The following is a 19,909-nucleotide window of genomic DNA, read 5'->3' as shown; positions in this document are numbered from 1 at the left end:
GGGAAATATCAGGAAGATTTTGACAGCAGCAGAGTGACGGATTCGAGTAAAGCCATTATTTTATTACAACTCAGGCGCTGCTTTTTACTGGAACTACACACCAAAGCTTTCAGCACAACACATTGTTACTGTTTAATGCTGATCCTTTTCCTTTTTCCATCAACATAACAGTGAAACACCCTGAAAGCACTGTTTGGATTTTTTTTCTGTCCGGTATAAAAGTGTAATTTCATATGGGTTTGCTTAAATGGTCGGTCTTAAAAGTAAACATGGGCAGCTTCTGCTCTGTGAATTAAATTCAAGAATGCTATGTAAACAATAATATCCTTTCAGTGATGTCACTAGGGTGTGGCATGTGAGCTGGGAGGCCATTACCACGCCTATTACTGACTCCCTAGCCAGGCAGTCTTAAAAGCATAATGCTTTTATGGGTAGGCATTAAGGCACACATATTGTTGATATTTATCTGTAAATATGACTTGACAAAAGGAGAGGACAAACTTTAAGGAGGTACAATGCCATGGTGTATGCTTTTTTTGTGCCATTTCGAATACCATCAGTACCCATCTCTCTACCTTTTTGAAAGCTTTCAAAAGAACATGTGAATTATAGTCTGAAGATTAAACTGAGGTTTGAGGGTTGTAGTCTTTCAAGGACAGATATAAATTGAGCTGAATTTAGCGCTTTAACATTAGCATTCAGTAAGTGTTGGTGTAGTGCATCAGTGTTTGCATTACTAATATTTATTAGTGCTTTAGGTTTAGCGCAATTAACTTTTTAGTTTGTATTAGCTACCACTCCAAGTCACACATTAAATCTCAGACAGTATGTCTACAACAGAGACTGGGAATTAAGTTTAGTTAGGGGCTAAACAAGCAATCCATATATTGTATTATGTATACAATATATGGATAAACCATGAGGCATGTTAAAGGGGCAGTATTATGTAAACTTGCCTTTTGTGAGCTTTACATAATGTTATAATGTTATTCCCTGATCAAAAACATACCTGGAGTGTTGCCTTGATTCTTTCATGCTTATTTGAGAAAACATTTAATCTCCCAATGCAACCATTCATCTGGGCGTACCTAGCACCACTGGGCTGCAGTTTCCAACCAACTCCTTCAGGCTAGCCAGCAGCAATTAGCAAACACCAGGTAGAACTACACATCAACTCAGCTCATTATACAAGTTACTTCTCAGTAAATGCTGGTAAAACATTGTTAAAGGGTTAATAGAGGAGAGGTGTTGTGATGACTTCCTGAAAGTGGAGTTTCAGAAAGAACAGGAGTTTTAAAGAGACAGATGCACAATTTCAAGATGATAAACTGCAATGTCAATTTTTAAAGCCATACTTGATATATATAACATCTTTGTAACAAGTGAAGTGAACATAGATACGTGATTGAGCTGTAAAATAGCACTATGTGCCTGGAAAACACATAATATTGTCTCTTTAAAGAATTATTAATATTGTAGATTTTTCTTATAGAGAGAAAAGTGCAGCGACTACTTCTCAATAAATACTGTAATAGTACAGTAAGGACAAAAACTCCTTTTAATGGGGAAAAAACCTCCCAATAGGACTGGAAGCAAGAAGGGTGGCAAGCAGAGGGGAAATGATAAGCACTAAAGAAGGATTTACCAGTAAATACTGGGAGGGTTATTCTGGTCTGTAACCAGAGCTCATTAATCACAACCATGTGGAGGAGATGAATGAGTGAATTCAGCTGCTTCGCCGAGCCGTGCTGGAGCTCATCTTGGTCCGATAACACCCTCATCATGATGAAGCCCCCTCACTCTTGCCATTTTTCTTGCTATCAGCAAAGCTATCATGCATCATGAGGCTGCTTGCTTCTGAGCACACAGGACCGACCCTAAATGTCAGGCCACTCATGATTTAGCAGCTTGGGAGAGATGGATGCATCATGTCCTTGGACTGAGTTGTTGTTTCCGCAATCATTCAGGGTTCCAAGGCCAAAGGTCTCAACAAACCGGAGTTTGTTGACCCCATTAAAAAATCTGATGTGGTGGCACATTTTAGTTAATGCCAGTATAATTTAAATCTCCCACCAACATACTTTGGAGAGATTTAAGACAGTAAAGTAAATGAGGGATTGTGATAAAAAACAGTTTATATCAACAGTCAAAAAACTCATTGTCTGACATTTTAAAATACCATCTTTATTTAATTTAATTTAACTTTCTTAAATTTCTTGAAATTTAAGAAAGTTTATGTCTTGCCAGCTCATTTAAAAGTTTATAATTTGCTTTTAATACCTTAAATTAGCTATAATGAAAAAATAAATGTGAAAAACCCAAGTAAGATATTATAAAGAGATTACTTAGTTTCTTTTTTTACTATCACTAAAAAGATGGATGTCATTTCATTACTTCACATAGTTAATCAACCCATTCATTTTATTCTTAATTTCTGTGGAGGACTGCATTGCAGGAGGCAGTTTAATTACACATTACATATCTCAGTACATCTACAGACACATGTCCTTCATATCAATGACTTTATTTCTAACAGAAATGGGTTTAGAGATTGAGCTTGAATTTGGAGCAAAGAAGCAAGCACTTTATTAAGCCAAAAGCCAAACTGGTGCTAAGTAACCTTTAGCAGCAGTTTAGCACTGGAGCAAAATTAGAGAAAAAAAGTTTTTGAAAACTTGTGCAATTTAGTACCCTATTTTATCTGTTTCCATTGTAAAAGTGGCCCATGCAGCTGGCCTGATATTCTTAGCTCCCCTTTAACTGGTGGAGAAAATGTTCTCCTTAATACAATGGACCATAAAACAGATTACTGAGCTAATTTTCTGAGCACAAGTAAAAGACCAAATGGCACGTTGATTCATGCTTCAACAGAGGAACACCATATTTTGGTCTGTGGAGTTATTGCTGGTTGAGAGTAAATCAGTTTTAAAAAACATGCTTAATTGAGATTTTTTTTAAATTTCGATACATTTTTTTTTCAGAACTAGAGAATATTGAGTAGGTAGAACTGGAAAAACCAAAATGTTATAAATTTTGTCTTTGTTTTTTATCGAGCCAACGAGACATATTTTAGAGTAAATATGGCAAGATAATATCATTTTTACTTACATTATTTTCTCTAAATCAGTTTGCTGATGTAGAGTAAGTTTAGACAAACCTGAAAAAACACAGGTGTAAATAGTTTTGACAAAACCTCAATTATTAACTTAACCAGCAAATTAATAAATACATTGTCCTAGAGAAATTATTTTTGAATTGTTTCCCTGGATTTTTAGTGTGTAACACAAAATCCTGTCATTACAGGATTGAACAACAAGGTCTTACATTTTCTCTCTTTAAATGATGCATTTGTATTTTCCAAAGATTGATTTTAATTCTTAGTGCTACAATTCCAAAAGTGAAAAGAAATAAAAGTATTGGTTGAATTTCTTCTGCTTTAACTTCTTCTGGTATATAGTTAGGCTCTCAAGAAAATGCCATTAACCGTTCAATTATATTTTTAGTCACAGACGTTTCCAACACATTACGAAGTGATATTTCCTTCATGCTGCCTGAACATCCCTCAGATTATCTCTCCATGCATGGTGGTCATATGTATTCATCATGATTAACAATGCAATATTTCAAAGCAATGGAGCATTTTTCAGAAGATGACAAAGTTTTGTCAAGCAATATCAGGCTCAACCTCTGCCTCTAATGGAGGTTGTGCATCCATACAAGATCCCTGGTAATGAGAATTTCTCAAACTGAAAATGTATTTAAGCTTTTTTTACAGTGGTGGATTGCAGCTGTTTTTTTTATGACTATACCGTTACAAATTAAAACATCCACGTAGCTGTACACAGAAAGCAAAGGCTAAATCAATAAAGGTCCTCCAGCCTTGTAATGTCATAAATTTGCTAGCCTTTATTATTTGATAGCATCATGCAATCCACCTGCTTCTCTGGTCTCTGGAGTTACTATATTGCCAAAGCACTAACTGGAGTTGCCTTACGACATTTCCTTCCTGTACGTCTCATATAAAAACAAATTATAATGCTTCATATTGGATAGAATGCCATATCTCTCTATATGGTAAAAATTCATTACTCACATAGTGACAGGGTAAGTCCCTGAGACGAGGCTTGGGATGAATGATGAATCAGGCATGAGGCAGATGTATCACAGGTCAGCTGACTGGGGAATGAGGCATGCGTCTCACCGACAACAGACGCAATGATGAGTCAACTCAAGGTCAGGGACTCATAACGAGAACGACAGGAACGCTGTCCAGTATTTCATGGCTTGAAAAATTATCCAAACCAAAAAAAGCCAGCAGAACAGAGGACTGGCATTTCAAACAGCTTTATTAGATGGCATATAAGCTCAGAAAACTATTATTAATACTAGTTTGACTTAGCTCCACCTATATTTGTTCATTTATTTATTATACACATGCTGTTTTATATTCACAATACATTTTTGAAGAGGTAAAACAGTTACTTCTCCCAAGAGTGAGAAGTAACCGAACAACAAAAAATTCTTGTTTTGTATATAATCACAGGATATATTGCTACACATTTTTCTGTTTCTGATGATACAGTTTAACTTGTAATAACCATGTGTAACAGCAGTGGTCAAAAAACAACTTTATTTGATTACAACATAATGATTAAAATCAGGGTTCATCATACTGTAGTGTCATAAAGTCTACAAATTTTGACACAACTAAGACATAAACTGTAACTGATCTTAACATTGGTTTTCAAATGTAGGCAGAGGAAAGGCTTTACCAACTCAACCTTTCACAGCCAGCTAAGCCATGTTGGTGGCATCAATTAAGTCTCTCCTTGGTTACCTAGCAACAACTTGTTGAGTAACTGGCACAGCAGCAGTTTAAGGTTTCACCACTGAGCCTCACAACTGTTTAAAAGCAATGGCGTAATGTGAAAACTGTGGATAAAACAGAAAAGGTCATGCCACGAGTCTGCCAGAGTTTCAGATATTTGAAACAAAAAGCTAATCAATAATTATTAGTATCTTATATGAAAAACTTAATTCACGATACATTTTTCAGCCATTTTATTGATCCCCACTACAACAGATTAACTTTTAGTTTCATGGAAGCCAGGGTGAGTGAAACATACATAGAGGTAGTTTAATTTTGCAATATTTGATATTTATATTTGATTATGTAGCTGTGGTGCATATGTGCAGAATACATTGTGTATTAGTGACGTTTTTCCCCAGGTCTAAACCACTGTGTAGCAGTCGGCTTTTCCTAGTGAAAGACACTGTGTATGCAACAGTGCTAAATATCTAGTAAGTTAATACGTTGTTTTATGCCAATGAAACAAAATCTTCAACCAAATGACCGTGAATTGAATGTGATTCATAACAAGGAGTCTTCTGGTCACTTTCTATAAGTACATGTTACATTTATGTCCCCAAACTGTCAGCTTTAAAAAAATTATTACATCTTCTTGTCTTCTCTCTGAGAAGGAAGGATGTGTGAATGACCCCCATGTGTGATGGCGAGCTGTGTGCAGATGGGGTCCCGCGGTCAACAAGCGGGTTAATTGTGTGATAAGACCAGGTGCTAACACTTAGCTGAACTTGACTCTCACATCCTCATGGGATTTCCTCTTGTTGTCTCTGATTGGCCAAGGAAGACAATAATCAAGTTTTATCGGAACGAAGAGCGTTTTCAAAGAGAAACATAATTTCTGCTGTAATCACTTTAATATTTCAGGTTTGGTGTCTAGATTATAGAGTTTATAATCAGTTGAGGTACTTAGAAAGAGGGGAGTCTGGAGACTGTGCTTGGATAAACTTCACACTTTCAGAGGAGATAACCGCTCTCAAAGTCTCTGCTGGTGGATTATTGAGTGCAAGTGCTGGCATCACTTAGGAGCCCTCTTAAGTCCAAATAGCAAACTTGAGTTTTAATATGGCGAGGCAGTGGTGCCAGAAGCAATGAAGCGAAGGATAGGGATGCTAAGTTCAGAAAGAAAGATTAATATTCAACCTACATTAAATTTATGATAAGGATTATTATAATGATAGCCACTAGCAACTTGGTGAGTACAGTTTTAAGTCCCTGTTGTCAGTATGTTGAACTTATCCACACCATTTCATATTTTTGTGAATAGATCCAAGATAGTGATAGTGTAAGGTTTATTTCTATTCCTTAAAGGTTTTAGGTGAACCAGTACAAAGACAGTTAAAGAAAATTGTGAGGTACGGAAATCATGTTGACTGAAGCATAAACAATTTACCAATTTAAAACAACACAACTCTAAAATAAATAAAAGGTAGAAAGGAGAGGAGTGAAAGACCTGAGATATTTTTTGTCTCAAAGATACATTTTTTACAGGAGTAAAGAGGAATGATTTTGGCCACCACACTTTCAGTAAGTCTAGACTATTTTCATACTAAATTTCTAGATAAAGTCAAATATAGGATGATAAGTTAGCTCAGTTACAGAGTTTTTTTGTTTACTTATAAAACTGTACAGCATAAAAATAAAGTAAAACTTTATGTCACTAATCTAAAAGACAGACTGTCACTTGTGTTGAGGGAGAGACTGAAGTAAACCTATCCTGCCTGGATACGGATGACTAAACAAAGCATTTAGATCACTTATTCCTGCTAATGCTACTGTCACACTGTTTCTTTTCTTTTTCCTTATGTTGAAGTGTCTTCAGACACAGTTTTATGTCATTCCAAAAGAGTAATTGAAGCACCTCAAGTCTTGTCACATTTATGAAGTTTGTGCAATATAAAAGTTACAGTTTGCTCATTTGTAATGACAAAGCAAGCTACATTTTGTACTAGCATCACAGTCTTTTTTTTAAATAATTGATTGTCTGACTATTTAAGGTTAAATATTAAATATTCTATACTCAGTCTTTAGTGGTTAAGTAATTATTTGCTGAAATAACAATAAAATTATTGATTTGGGGGTCCCAACATAGCTGAATCTTTATCAGTGCTGATAGAGCATATGCATTGCATAGCATGACATCAGATTGCCTTATGGGGTTATTGCTGTGACATTTGTGAAGAAAATATGTAAAATTAATCTCAGTATTGCATATATACTAATGTGATATCTAGTAGTTCTGCTGCAAAACCTTTTTTTCTTAAAACGCATCCCTGTAATTTCATTCACTGGATAAGCAAACATCAGATATTCAGCAGTGTGACAGGAGGATTAGGAAGTAAAAAATCTCATGGAATACTGAAGAAATTAAGTAAATATATGACCAAACTTAAAAATGTTGAATACCTGTCACAATAGTAAGAATCTAACTTGCTTTTCAGTGGCATGTATGGATATGCTGCCTCCAGCGTCACTTTCATACACCTTTAGCCCTGAGGTATATGTAATTTGAAGAAGTACAGAAGAAAATTCACTCACATTGAAGTGCTGAATGCTTGAAACTGAAAGTGAAACTGACAGCATGACCTACTTTTTGATTAATTTGATGAATATTTCCCAGACCATGTAATGGAGCATTAAAATGTCTTTCCCATATGGTCAAATAATCACTTAATAATGGAGAAAAATATGAAATGGTGTTACTACTGCAAAAGTATTTTTCTTTGTCCTGTCAAACTTGAATGCTAAATTCCACATTTATATTACAAATGCAGTATTTAAAGCAAAAGTAACACATTTTACAAACACCTGTTGCACAAATACATGTATTTTAACAGAATAATAAAATCATTGAAGTTCAGCATAATGGTTTCCTCATGACAAGTTATTAGTATATATTTTGTCATATATCTTTTTTTTTTAAACTGCAATAAGAGGTAGCTATAGTTTATTTGCAATAGTTACAAAGTTTCTAAACCAACTTTTCAAGCTCTTATTACAATTTTAAGTTAAGGAAAATTGTTTCAGAAAAGAGATATATCCTTTTCACTGCAGCTAAAGGTCATAGAAACCAGCTAAGGAGTCAGGTTAACATAGATAAGAAAATAGATTAGGTCTGAGCGGTGGTCTTGCTTTTTATAAAGAGTCTAATTCTGAAGTGTGAATAAATCAACTCTGAGGTGTGAAAGTTAGAGACACAGTGAGAAGTTCTAACTTGGGGACATTAAAGAGGAGAAACACCAAATCACCACTTAATTTATCCAATTGTTGAATTGGAAACTTTTGGCCTTTTCCATGCAACAGATGATGTGTTGTTCAGCAATTATTTCCAAAAAGAAAACTGCCAGAAGTGGTTGTTTAAAAGTTTAAATTATTGCTTTTTTCTTCTTGAGAATTTTTTTAATTGCATGTCTTGTTTTGCACAGGTGCCTACAATTATGTTTTAATCTCTATGGGTGTTTTTTTCTAAACCAGGGGTGGGCAATCCTGGTCCTCGAGGGTCGGTGTCCTGCAACTCTTAGATGTCTCCCTGAGCCAACACACCTGAGTCCAATAGCCGAATCACCTCCCAAGTGCAGTCAGGTTCTCCAGAGTCCTGCTAATGACCTCATTATTTGACTCAGGTGTGTTGAAGTAGAGATACATCTAAATGCAGGATTGCCCACCCCTGTTCTAAACCAAACCGTTTTCCAATTGAAACTGAGCAAATAAGGATTATTTGGTCATCTGCCTATGTTTTATTTACCATTTAATTAGTCAAGAAAAACATATAGATGTAAATCTGCTTATTTATACAACAACAATAGTGGAAGTTTTTCTTTAAATTAACCAAAAACTATTTACTACAAAATGCACCCAGCTTGAAACATTGAGGAAACATAAATGTTCTAAAAATAACTAATCTTTGAAATGTTTGATGTTTTGCATTCCAGGGACAGAATCTGTCTGTCTGCATGCATCCTTTAGCTCTTGAGCCGAGTTTGAACATCTTCACAGTCACAGCTTTCTGGACAAGACATCTCTGTGGCATATTTTGGCAAAACTCAGACAGAAAACGCACCAGCTGCTCAAAAAGACAAGGCTGAACTATTTGAACAGCCGTCTTACAGGATATCTTGGGACTTCAGGTTGAAGCCAGATACAGATTGAGCTGGAAAAAAATGTAATAAAACAAGTTCACAGTTTTAATTTGGACTGAAGGTGCATCCTTCAGATATTTTCTGTCAGCAATGTCACATTTGAAGTTGAAACTTTTTTTATTTCTAAGATTTTTCACCTAATGGCTTTTCAGTAAGTAATAGAAAGAAGGTTACTTCAATAAATGCCTTCAGAAATTGAGATGTAATATATATTATCACCTTGTTAGAAGTGTGGGAGTATGTTTTTCCCCTCCACTTACAGATTCCCAGTCTCACCTCAGGCTGATTTGCTGGGTTCTAAACCCCTCTTTGCATGTGGTGGTGGTGAGGGATTTGAGGATCTGAAGGATTATGGGATTTGATGATTGCTCTGGAAAGAAAAAAAACAAGACAGATACAGAGAAATCCAAAAACAGCTGAGGTAACCACATCAAGATTAGAGTGTATTATTTCAGATCTTTGGGAAAACGGCAAAGCCGCAACTTACAGCTCTGAAACGAGTACGTTTGTAAAACATGTTTCATTTGCAGAGCTGTAGATTAACATGCATATTATGTGGCAAAAATCTGATACGTGCAGGTTTTGTAAGGTGGACTCTTCTAAAGTTATTGTAAGCTTTTCTGAAGCTTTTTAATGGCAGCCATTAGTACCATATCCACTCCACATGAATTTGATTTTCTTAATATGAGGACTGAAACTACATTCAAACCCTCTGTACTTTTGGGCCTTCTTTTTTATTTTAAAACCAGAATTTTGACTAGCTTTTATGGTTTTCAATTATCATAGCCATCTGAAACATTTGTTGAAAGGTTTTATGCTCATTCATCTTTACTGCAACTAAACTGTGTGGGAGCCCGGTCCCACCAGAGAGCATCATTGTCCACATTCCACAAAGACATAAACCCGGGTGTTTCTTTGTGTGCTGCAATGTGCAAATGACATGATCTCCATATGAATAATCAGCTGCATTACCTGTTAACTCCGTAGTTTTGAAAGCCCAGTCTTTACTTTATAATGGCTGCTTAATGGACTGCATAGAGAAAATGATCACCTGGATTGAACATAAAATTTTGGCCCTTAGGACTGTTGGGAGCTTTTATATTGTGCTTTACTTTATTTATCTATGTTTATTCTATGTCATAATTTCAGTTGTATCAGTCATTGAGGACCGTTTTGTTAATGTTAATTATTTTTGTGGTAAGCAACAACTACTGTAAAACTTCAATGAATCTTGTTTTACTTTTTTGGGATCAACAAAACTTTTCTCTTTACAGTGAAAACGGTAGTTTGTTTTAATAGTGGATAATGTCATTACTGCTGCCTGCCATTTACAGCAAAGTTCACCCTAATTTTCAGCCTGAAAGCCATTTACACCAGTATGACCTTTTTAACAATAAGTGCTACAAAGGTTAACTGAAGATTAATAAAACAACAAAAAAAACCAGGTCAATACACAGAGATGTTTCCAATTGCAATAACCTATTAGTTTATTTACCACATTTGAGATTGTTGGCCAGAATTTGAGTCCTAATAATCAAACTATAAAAAACTCACTCTTTGTGTGTTTCTATTATCTGACGGCTATCTGTAATCGGATGGAATATTCCTGCCACAGACAATTCAATTTATCACAGCAAATAGAGTGAACACTCCCTGGCTATAATGACTATGTTACTATGGAAACCAGGTGAGATCTGAAAGAACATGATTTAAAAAAAGCAAAGGATGTAGTTTTCACTCAGGCTTCAAAACAAATCTTAATTAAATGTTCTTGTCATCAGAAATGTCAGCTAAGATTCAGAAATTCTGCCTCTGGATGAAACCTGAGCAATGTGTTGCCACTGGTGTCCTGCCACAGGGCACCAGCGGGGTTCTGGTTATATTTTACAATAATGCATTTATCTTTGACTCAAAGGGAAACAGCTCTGGATCCAGTTGCAGTCATTGCCATTTTGTCTGCCTCCTGTCTCAGTTAGTTACCTGTCCACAAATTATTTTGTTGCCATATACTTAAATAGTGCATATTACATTGATTGCCTTGTTATTTAAATATGATAATGAATTCTGGTAATACTTCACAGACAGTTTAAATAAAATGTTTTCACATCCTTTTTTTTCAATACAAGAATAAATAAGAATAAGAATAAATAAAAATAAAATAACTAGAATCCACAAATACTCGAGACCCTCTCTAAAAACTCAAAAGGTGATCCAATGGCTATGATAACTGAAAACCTGTTTTAATAATTCACAGACCAGATATAATTTACTATTCACTAATATACACAGTGGAAACCTTCTTAGCACTACAACTTCTAAAAATAATCCCAAGTATTAGAAAACGCAGTTGTTGTTTTTTTTGTTGTTTTTTTTCTGCCAATAAGTTTATGTTTTTTGGTGTCTGGAAACAAACTGTTTCAAAAACTTCCCGATTATTATGTCACAACTGCAAGGCACTGTCCCGTTACCTAACAACCACAGCTAACCCCAGCCCGTTACCTGGGGCTGGTAACTCCACCTTTTGCCTTTTCAAGCAGCTGTTGTTAAACCAGTGTTCTGTTCTGACCCAGGGTGAAAGACGTACCTATTTCCAGGTGCACAAAGTGAAAGCTCAGAATTGGCACAACTGAACACAGTGAAATATTATTGTCTCAAAATGACTTTGTCCAAAAAATATAATGTATAATATGTTATCTATAGCCTATAGACCCATAACCTGTTCAAGCAATAGATCTCCCTTAAATTTATCACTTAAACCTCAGGGGACGTCTGTCACTTTTTGTCGCAAATGTTTTACTTTATAATGTCAGTAAACCTTTTTTCTGACAATGTTTTGATTTCATAATGTCAGAATATTCTACGTCAATATTATAAATTCATGCTTTTGATTATGGAAAATGTACCTTTTTGGCAAATTTTTGACTTTTTGACATTGCAGAATAACCAAATGTTTATTTGGAAATATATTAAATTAATCTAGAACTTTCTGAGGTTTTTGTGGCACAATTTTATAATGGCATATTAGGGCCAAACTAAGAAAAGAGTCACAAAAAGTCACAATATTATGAGAATAGACTCGTTTGATAAAATAGCCATAATATTACAGAAATAAAGCAATGGTATTATGAGAATTAAGTTATATTACAAAAATAAAGTTGTATGAGAATAAAGTCGTAGTATCACTGCATTCTCATAATTTATTTTTTAAATTTTCTTAGTGTGACCCTAATACTTGAATTTTTTTCCTCCCTCACCAATTTTTTTTATTTTTATTTTTTATCTACAATAGCACTAATACCCTGTAGTACTTCCCTAATCCTCCACTTCCATCCCATGCAACATAGAACCAGTCTGGGAAGCTTTATAGCGACACTGATAAATCCTTGGTGATGGTTTGAAGGTTCTTCTTTTTGATTGACTGTAGGATTGAGATAAACCACTCTACCATGGCATGGGTGTGATCATTAATAGAGTGCTAAACCCTGAGGTTGGTGTAGGCTTGCGCTGTCGGGGGAGATTTGGTCCGGAGGTACTAATATGTTCACACGGCTCTGCTTCATTAACCATCTGTCTAGAGAGGAAGAACAATGACTTTTTCAACCATGCTCCGTTTCTCCAGCACTTTCACCAGCTCTGTGACTCACTGCATCATTAGCTGTCTGCATTTAGTTCGTCTTCTCTCCTCAACACAGGAAGAAGGTGAAAAGGATGAAGAAATTAACAGCATTTCAACTCCATCACCTCTAGTTTTTACATTGATGACAGCAGAAAATCCTTAATGTAATGTATACACAAGGTCTCATTAACCTCATTACACCTTTTCTGATAGGATTTAGCTGCTGTAATTACTGAGATGAATGTATCTATGATGTAAAAAGTGACAAGAATTTCTTCCACTTTTCTCTGTTTGTCAGCTTTAGAAGTGGCAACTTCTTTGATATGCATTTTTCAGCAGGATTATAACTAAACATAAAGGTCCAGTTGGGTTCCAAACCCACATTGCTTAAATATTAAGTACTTTCCAGATAGACATTGGAAAGTACTTGAGATAAAAGAAAGATACCCAATGCAGGTAAGGTCTGAGAGGAAGGCGATATGTTATCAAAACTGAAGCACACCTGAGGCAGAATTTCCAAGAAAAAACGAAACATGATGCACAGACAACAACCAGAAGCAACCACAAGCAACTAGACAGAAGGTCTGACAAGGAATGACAGAAAATCGAAAGTAGAAACAGGTGTGTGGGAAGAAATTTAAGATGAACCAGAAAAGTATGCGGTCAAACCATGTAGAACAAGAAACCAGATTCAGCTGGGTAACAGGTGGTTCTAATAATTACTGAAAGCAAACCAGGAGCTTAAGTGCTTAATTTTCCAAAACTTTTTGGCACTAATGCCCTTTTTTGACAGTTACCAAACAGGAAATTGGTGGAGAGAGAAAGAGGGTAAGGACTAGGCTCTGTATATGGGGTGCTTGCTTTATACCATGCAAAACCCCTATTTTCCAAATTTTTATCATTAGTTTTTTCTGAGTTGAACTCCCTCCATGTCAATATCTATTTATTATTTACTATATTGATTGAAGTTCATGAAATGTTTGGAGATTTAAACATTGTCTGAATAATTAATTTGGTGTTTTTTGGCTGCCCAAGGACACTTTGCAGATCACACTCTTCTTTTTTGTTGTGTTCATCATTAACATACTGCATTTCTTTTTATGAAGCCTTACTTGGAGCAATTAAATATGTTGCACCACCTTTCCTCTCTAAATAATAACAGGGTTTTTGGAGTAAGAACAGCTGCAGAGTTTAGGGCCAAAGTTTGCACAGCAACCGGCAGATGTTGAAGAGCTGATGGCAAGCTAAAGAGAGGAGCAGGCGTTTTCTCTTCTGGGTGTGATGGAAAAACTCCAATCTGGCAAGAGATCAGTGGTTCATCATCACAGCACGTGTTAAGCTGTGGTGACTGAGACTTAAAATTTCCCTGTGAGGGTGGATAATCCAATGAGACACACTTGTGAACAGTATTTTAAGTTTCATTCCACTAAATGTGTTTGTAACACAGTGATTTGAATATCTTTCAGGATGGGAATGACATAATGACTGTGTGCTAATGAGCTTACCTCTGGTCAGCTGGGAAAAAGATATCATCTAAATATGCACAGTTAATAAACATTCATCAGTCATCTGTGAACACAAATGAGAAATGCAGAATTTCTATCATTGCCTATGAGTGTCAAATGACTTCAGAAAATAGATTGTGTTGGAGTATGCTGTGAAGTTGCTACTATTTCCATCAGCAGGTCATGGTGACCATTCAGCATTCTGCACCCGATAATGATTTGTTCAAAAATTACTAAAAAGGCCTTAACTTCATCATGTAGCAAAGAAAACAACATATCTACCCATCAAACTGGAGTATCCACCTTCTACAATTCTACATTTTTTTGTGTGGTAGGTAGCAGAATTGTTTTTGTGGCAAGCAGATCTACCTCAGGGTTTCTGGCAACAGATTTCCAACATGTGAGATGGTGCCTTGCAGATGGGAGGACATGCATGTGTCCAGCCAGCTTTAGTGGGCAGGTTTGGAAGGTGTGTCATCCAGCTGGAGTAAATCTGATTCTGTTGGGGAGTTCTGATTCTAGGGATGGGCATGGTTTGTCTGAAGCAACCAGAAAATGATTGTTTTCAGTTTTGACAATGGTGCTTGGCAAAAGTATTTGTATCCTTTGAATCGTTTCAGGTTTTTTTACAATCACAGAAAGTGTTTTATTCAGCTTGTATAACAAATCAACACAAAGTAGTGCACACTGAAGAATGATACATTGTGTTTTTTGTGTTTTATGTTCTTGTGGGTAAAATAAGTATTGAACACAGTTTTTCATAGTAAGCAAATTTCCAAGGGGCCCATTGACATAAAATTTTCACCAGGTGTTGGTAACATCCCATATACTCTGTACACAGAAAGAAACCAAAACAAATAAGTAAAGAAATTAACTTATGTGTAATAATGTGAAGTGGCACTGGGGGAAAAGAATTTAACACGCTTACTGATATTTATTTCATACTTTGCACAAAAGTCTATGTTGGTAATGACAGATTCAAGACGGCGCTTGTATGGAAAAACTATAGTCACATGTATAGTCACTTATTTTACTCATTGTATGTGCAATCAATCTGTCTTTCCTGCTCTTTTTCTTGGTGTTCATGATGCTGTGTCCAAAGTCAGTCCTCAAGGTCCGGCATCCTGCATGTTTTAGTTCTCTCCTGGATCAAATGATGGCTCGTTAGAAGCCCTAAGAAGAGCATTGACATGCTGAAACGGTTGTTACTACCACCCGGGAGAGAACTAAAACATGCAGATGACTATGTCAAGGTCAATGTGCCAGGTAAACAATCACAAGCATATTAAGATTACATGTCTGGGAGTCTGCTCACACAGTCATGTTTTTTTGTGCCAGATATTTTCACACTCTGAGGTTCTCCTCGAGTTATTGCATGAGAGGAGAGGGACCAGTGAAAAGACTGTTATTATCACTGTCAGCTCTCAAGCTGCAGCATCAAAGTTCAGGCTCAGATGCATTCAAATGTGAACACACTCAAATGATTCATTCTCATACAATGGGACCTGGAATGCCACTGTGTCTGACGCACAGCTACATATTTCCATGAATTTGGGCAATCACAGCAAACATGTATAAAAATCGCTGTGTTTGTTTTGTAACACAATAATCAAGTCAAGGCTGTTTGTACATCCTGTGCAAGCAGGGGCTTCTAAAGTTAACAACATATTTCCAATGCTCTGATCATGTCAACTTGAAGAAGTGCAAATGTTTCAAATGTAAAGATGAAGCACAGCAGGTGTGACAAAATGCATTAATGAATCCACCATGACTGAAGTTCAGAACGCCTTCCCATAAATCAGGCTTAGGTTGTTTTTCTGTTTGTGTCTGTCACACACCGTTCAGTGTCAAAGATGTCCCTACAGTGGAAACACATTAAAACTAGAAAGAATTACATGCTCAACTTGAATTCCCATCCCGTCAACACATTTTTGTAGTGAAAGACTGAGACGTACGGCAGCGTGCCTGAGAGCACAGCCTGGGCTCGGCTTCGATTTGCTGTGACCAAGGATGAAGACTGCAAGCGACAGTCCAGTCCGGATGAAGCTCTGTGGAGAGCCGTGTGAAATTTCACATGACATGTGGAGGCCAGGGCAGTGGACAGCTGAGAAATCCTCCTCAGGGATAAATCCCTGAGACTTGAAATCCAATCCATTGCAAGGCTAAGCCAAAAAGTTTCCTTAAAGGACTTTCCAATTAGTTCAAGTTCCCTGTAATGAATCCCATAAATTTGGGCACATTGTGATGGGAAACCTAAAAAGTAGCCCATTGACATATTAAATGAGTTCCCTTTTTAAATGAATCAAAATTATGTTCTTTAGTATCTTCACTCTGATAAGTTTCACTGGATAATTAGAGGGAAATGATGCTCTACTTCCACTACTTTTATGTAATAGTTTCAGGATGAATGTTATAGATTTATGTATTTCAGCGATCTGCTCCTCATCTAGGAAAATTTTCACTTATCCATTTGAATTCAGTTTAATTTAAATTCATTGTGTTTAGGTAAGGCATTTAAAAAATCTAATCTAAATCAAGTCACATTCAGCCTTTTTATTTCAGTCAGTATTAATTTTTACATCCAGTTAAATACAAACAGTACAAATATATCCAATGCTAAAAAGCACATGTCAGTCTAAAGAAACCTATAGTTTATCATTTCTTTCCCAACAAGGTGATTCCAGTGCCAAACCAGAGCTGTTCTTTAAGTGGAACCAGTTCTTTACGTTTATCACATCTCTTCCAAAATATATTCAATATATTACTTGTATTCTAAATTGTTGTATTTTTTAGAGGCATGAGGCAACTAAGGAATGGAAATGAGTAATACTGGTACTGACAAGCAAAATATAAAATTCAGGTATGGTTGTAAAAATTTTAAATTGAAAGGAATTTTGCTTTACTTAGCAGTAATAATTAAAGAAGCTAAAAAAAGAATGCTTTGACTCAATTTCAAAGTCCTGTTTTATTCTAGCAAGAGTAATAATTGTTTTTTGCTTATTTAATTGTCATAAAACTATGATCTAAATCTTCAGAAATATTGTTGGTTTATTCTTCCAATAATGGAAAAATTATGCTCTATTTTCACTGTTTATGTAATTCTAGCAAAGACCTATCCAGCACTGTTGTACACTAAGCTCATGATGTAACCTGGAAGAACACCAGCAGCAGGTTTCTGCTCATGTCAGTGCTCATATTTGAGTTTTGGTGAGAAAAGGTCGAGTCAAAGCCATTCCCACATGCCTTTGTGCAGCCTTTTGCTCTTTCTCTGGTGCATTTTGTGAAGAAGAGGAGTTCAAGCATCCTCCGAGTGGCCACTAAATCTCTCCTATGCATGTAATTGTAGATAAAACTGAACAATCAAAAAGGAACACTGAAGCAAATTTTTGACAGCAGATTTTAAATCCCCTGTGAAGAGCAGGAGAAGATACTCTAAGCCACAGGTGCTGAGTGTAATATTTATTCAAAGGGAAAAAGGCTGCACTTGTAGACTGAGTACACTTCCCTGTGGATTTTGTCCTGCGCTCGTTGTGAATCCCTGCAGGGTGCTTGACAGGTTTCTTGGTGAATGTCCAGCTCTTTGTGTGCTGCTCATGAAAAGCATTTTTATAGAGAAGAAAATAAATGGGCTTGACCGTACATTCATTTTGTTTGTGCCTGATTGCTAAAAATACCAGAGATATTTCTGGTATCCGTGTTGCTTTGATTGTTTTATTGCAAATGCTGAATTTGTTTGTTTTTATTAATAATTTGTCACATTTGAGATAACACATTCCCAGCCAATAACATGGTGGAAACTAAGAGCTAGCTACGCTTGGATTTAAATTATGTTTACTTTGCGTATCCCTTGGCTGAACTGACTAATGGTGGTTTGTTTTAAATATTTATGAAGCACGTTGCACACTGTACTTACACAATGCTTTCAGTGTTATATAGAAACCACTGATGCAGCCTCAGACTGTATCAGAAACCATGTTCTAATAGACTCTCTCTTTCTCTCTGTGTGTCCTCTCTCACCCTTGTAATCACCATCTGTTTGTCCATATTGTGTGATCCTCTGCTTCTGGTCCCTGTGGCTCACCACCAGACGCTACTTTTGGCCTTGTGCTCGCTGTGTTTCTTGTTTGCGGCCTCGCTTTGCTGGGCCTTCTTACATTAGTCTCCTGGAAGCTCTGCTGGGTGCCTTGGAGGAGCAAGCCCCAGTTCCCAAGCCCGTCTCTCAGCCCGGCCTGTGGCCCGCAGCACTGCCCGCTCCAGCCATCCCTCCCTCTGCCCAGTCCCCAGCAGCAAGCGATCACCATGGCGACAGAGAAGGTGAAAGACCCCGTGGGTTCGATGGGCTTCCTGGAGGCGGCCGTGAAGATAAGCCATACTTCCCCCGACATACCCGCCGATGTGCAGCTCTCCATGAGGGAGCACTTCCTGCGCCGCACACAGCGCATGCAGAGGCAGACCACTGAGCCGGCCTCCTCCACACGGTTAGTGGCACACACACGCATGCAAATATAGACCTCGCTACATATAAAACTGTCAGGTTTGGTTTGTTCATATAAAAATATGTCTGGGGTTCTGTGCTGGCTATGAATGTATACTGCAAAAACACAAAATCTTATCAAGTATTTCAGCAAAGTTAGATACCATAGGAGCTTGTTTTAAGTCAATAATTACTTAATACTGATGAAAAAGTACTACTTATAAATGAATTAATCTGCCAGTGGAACTAGAGCTAGACTAAAAGTATTGTTCCACTGTTAGTTTATTTCACTGATAACTAGTTTTTTTCATCAATATTAAAGTATTATTAACTTACAAGCTCACATTTCTTAATGAAAAGTTACTTATAAGCAGTGAAGCCATAGTTACTTTGAAAAAGTAACTTTAATCGGATTACTGATTACTTCATTTGGAAGGTAACTAAGTTACACTAAAAGTAACTTTTTTAGTTACTTTCAGCAGCTGCTAACAACAACGCTCTGCCACCTGTGAAAATTACATTGAGCTTTGCCGATGTAACTCCTAATTGCAGGTTATTGTATAATGGTAACATCAACAATGTATCTCCACTTATAAGGTTGAACTGAAGGGAAGATTGTTAATGGTTACAACGGTACAAAAAAAAAACTTTAGTAATTTGTGCGTGTTTTTGTATGTTCCGGTATTGTCTGGAAAACTGTAAATAGGATAAGTTAGTTTTATCTTAGTTCAGGTGTACTAAAATATTTGCACAAGAAAGAAGACCAAAAATACATAGTAATGTTTTATGTTTTTGCAGTGCAGAATTTTCATCATGAATTGTAGGTGCTCCATTCACTACAAAAACACAAAATCTTAAATAATTTAATTGGTCTAGTGTTAATTTCTCTTTACTCTTGAAACAAGCAAAATTATTTTACAAGTAACTTTTCAGCATCCTATAAGAGAGAAGTGATAAAGAATATTTCAATATTTATGAAAAAATACAAGTTCCTTTGGCAGATTAGGTCATTTATAGCAGTGGTCCCCAACCACCCGGTACCGGTCCGTGGACCAATTGGTACCGGGCCGCGCAAGAAATAATTAAATATGTCCATTCCATGTATTGAAATCGTACACCGGATGCCGAGGTTTGAGTCATGCGCTAGCTCACAACGCGCGCGCACCCCCCCGTTCCACCTTCACAACGCACGAACCAACACCCCCCCACCCCCCCCACCCCCCGGTCCGCAGGAATTTACGAAGGCTTGGCCCGGTCCGCTGTACTAAAAAGGTTGGAGACCACTGATTTATAGCATGGAAAAATGTCTCT

At 36.7% G+C, this 19,909-nt stretch overlaps 1 protein-coding gene across 2 annotated transcripts in view; it reads left to right on the top strand.

Moving 5' to 3' along the window:
- The window catches only part of syt6a (synaptotagmin VIa), a 77,534-nt gene that overhangs the window by 42,097 nt on the left and 15,528 nt on the right, over positions 1-19,909 (top strand). For both annotated transcript variants that reach the window (XM_044119674.1, XM_044119682.1), the window contains exon 2: positions 18,212-18,602. In XM_044119674.1, coding sequence (XP_043975609.1) covers positions 18,212-18,602 — 391 coding nt within the window. The remainder of the gene's footprint in view (positions 1-18,211; positions 18,603-19,909) is intronic.

Source organism: Gambusia affinis, linkage group LG01, assembly GCF_019740435.1.
Source record: "Gambusia affinis linkage group LG01, SWU_Gaff_1.0, whole genome shotgun sequence".
Classification (NCBI taxonomy): domain Eukaryota; kingdom Metazoa; phylum Chordata; class Actinopteri; order Cyprinodontiformes; family Poeciliidae; genus Gambusia; species Gambusia affinis.
Note: the sequence above shows the minus strand (reverse complement) of the source record. Positions and strands in the feature narration are given on the sequence as shown.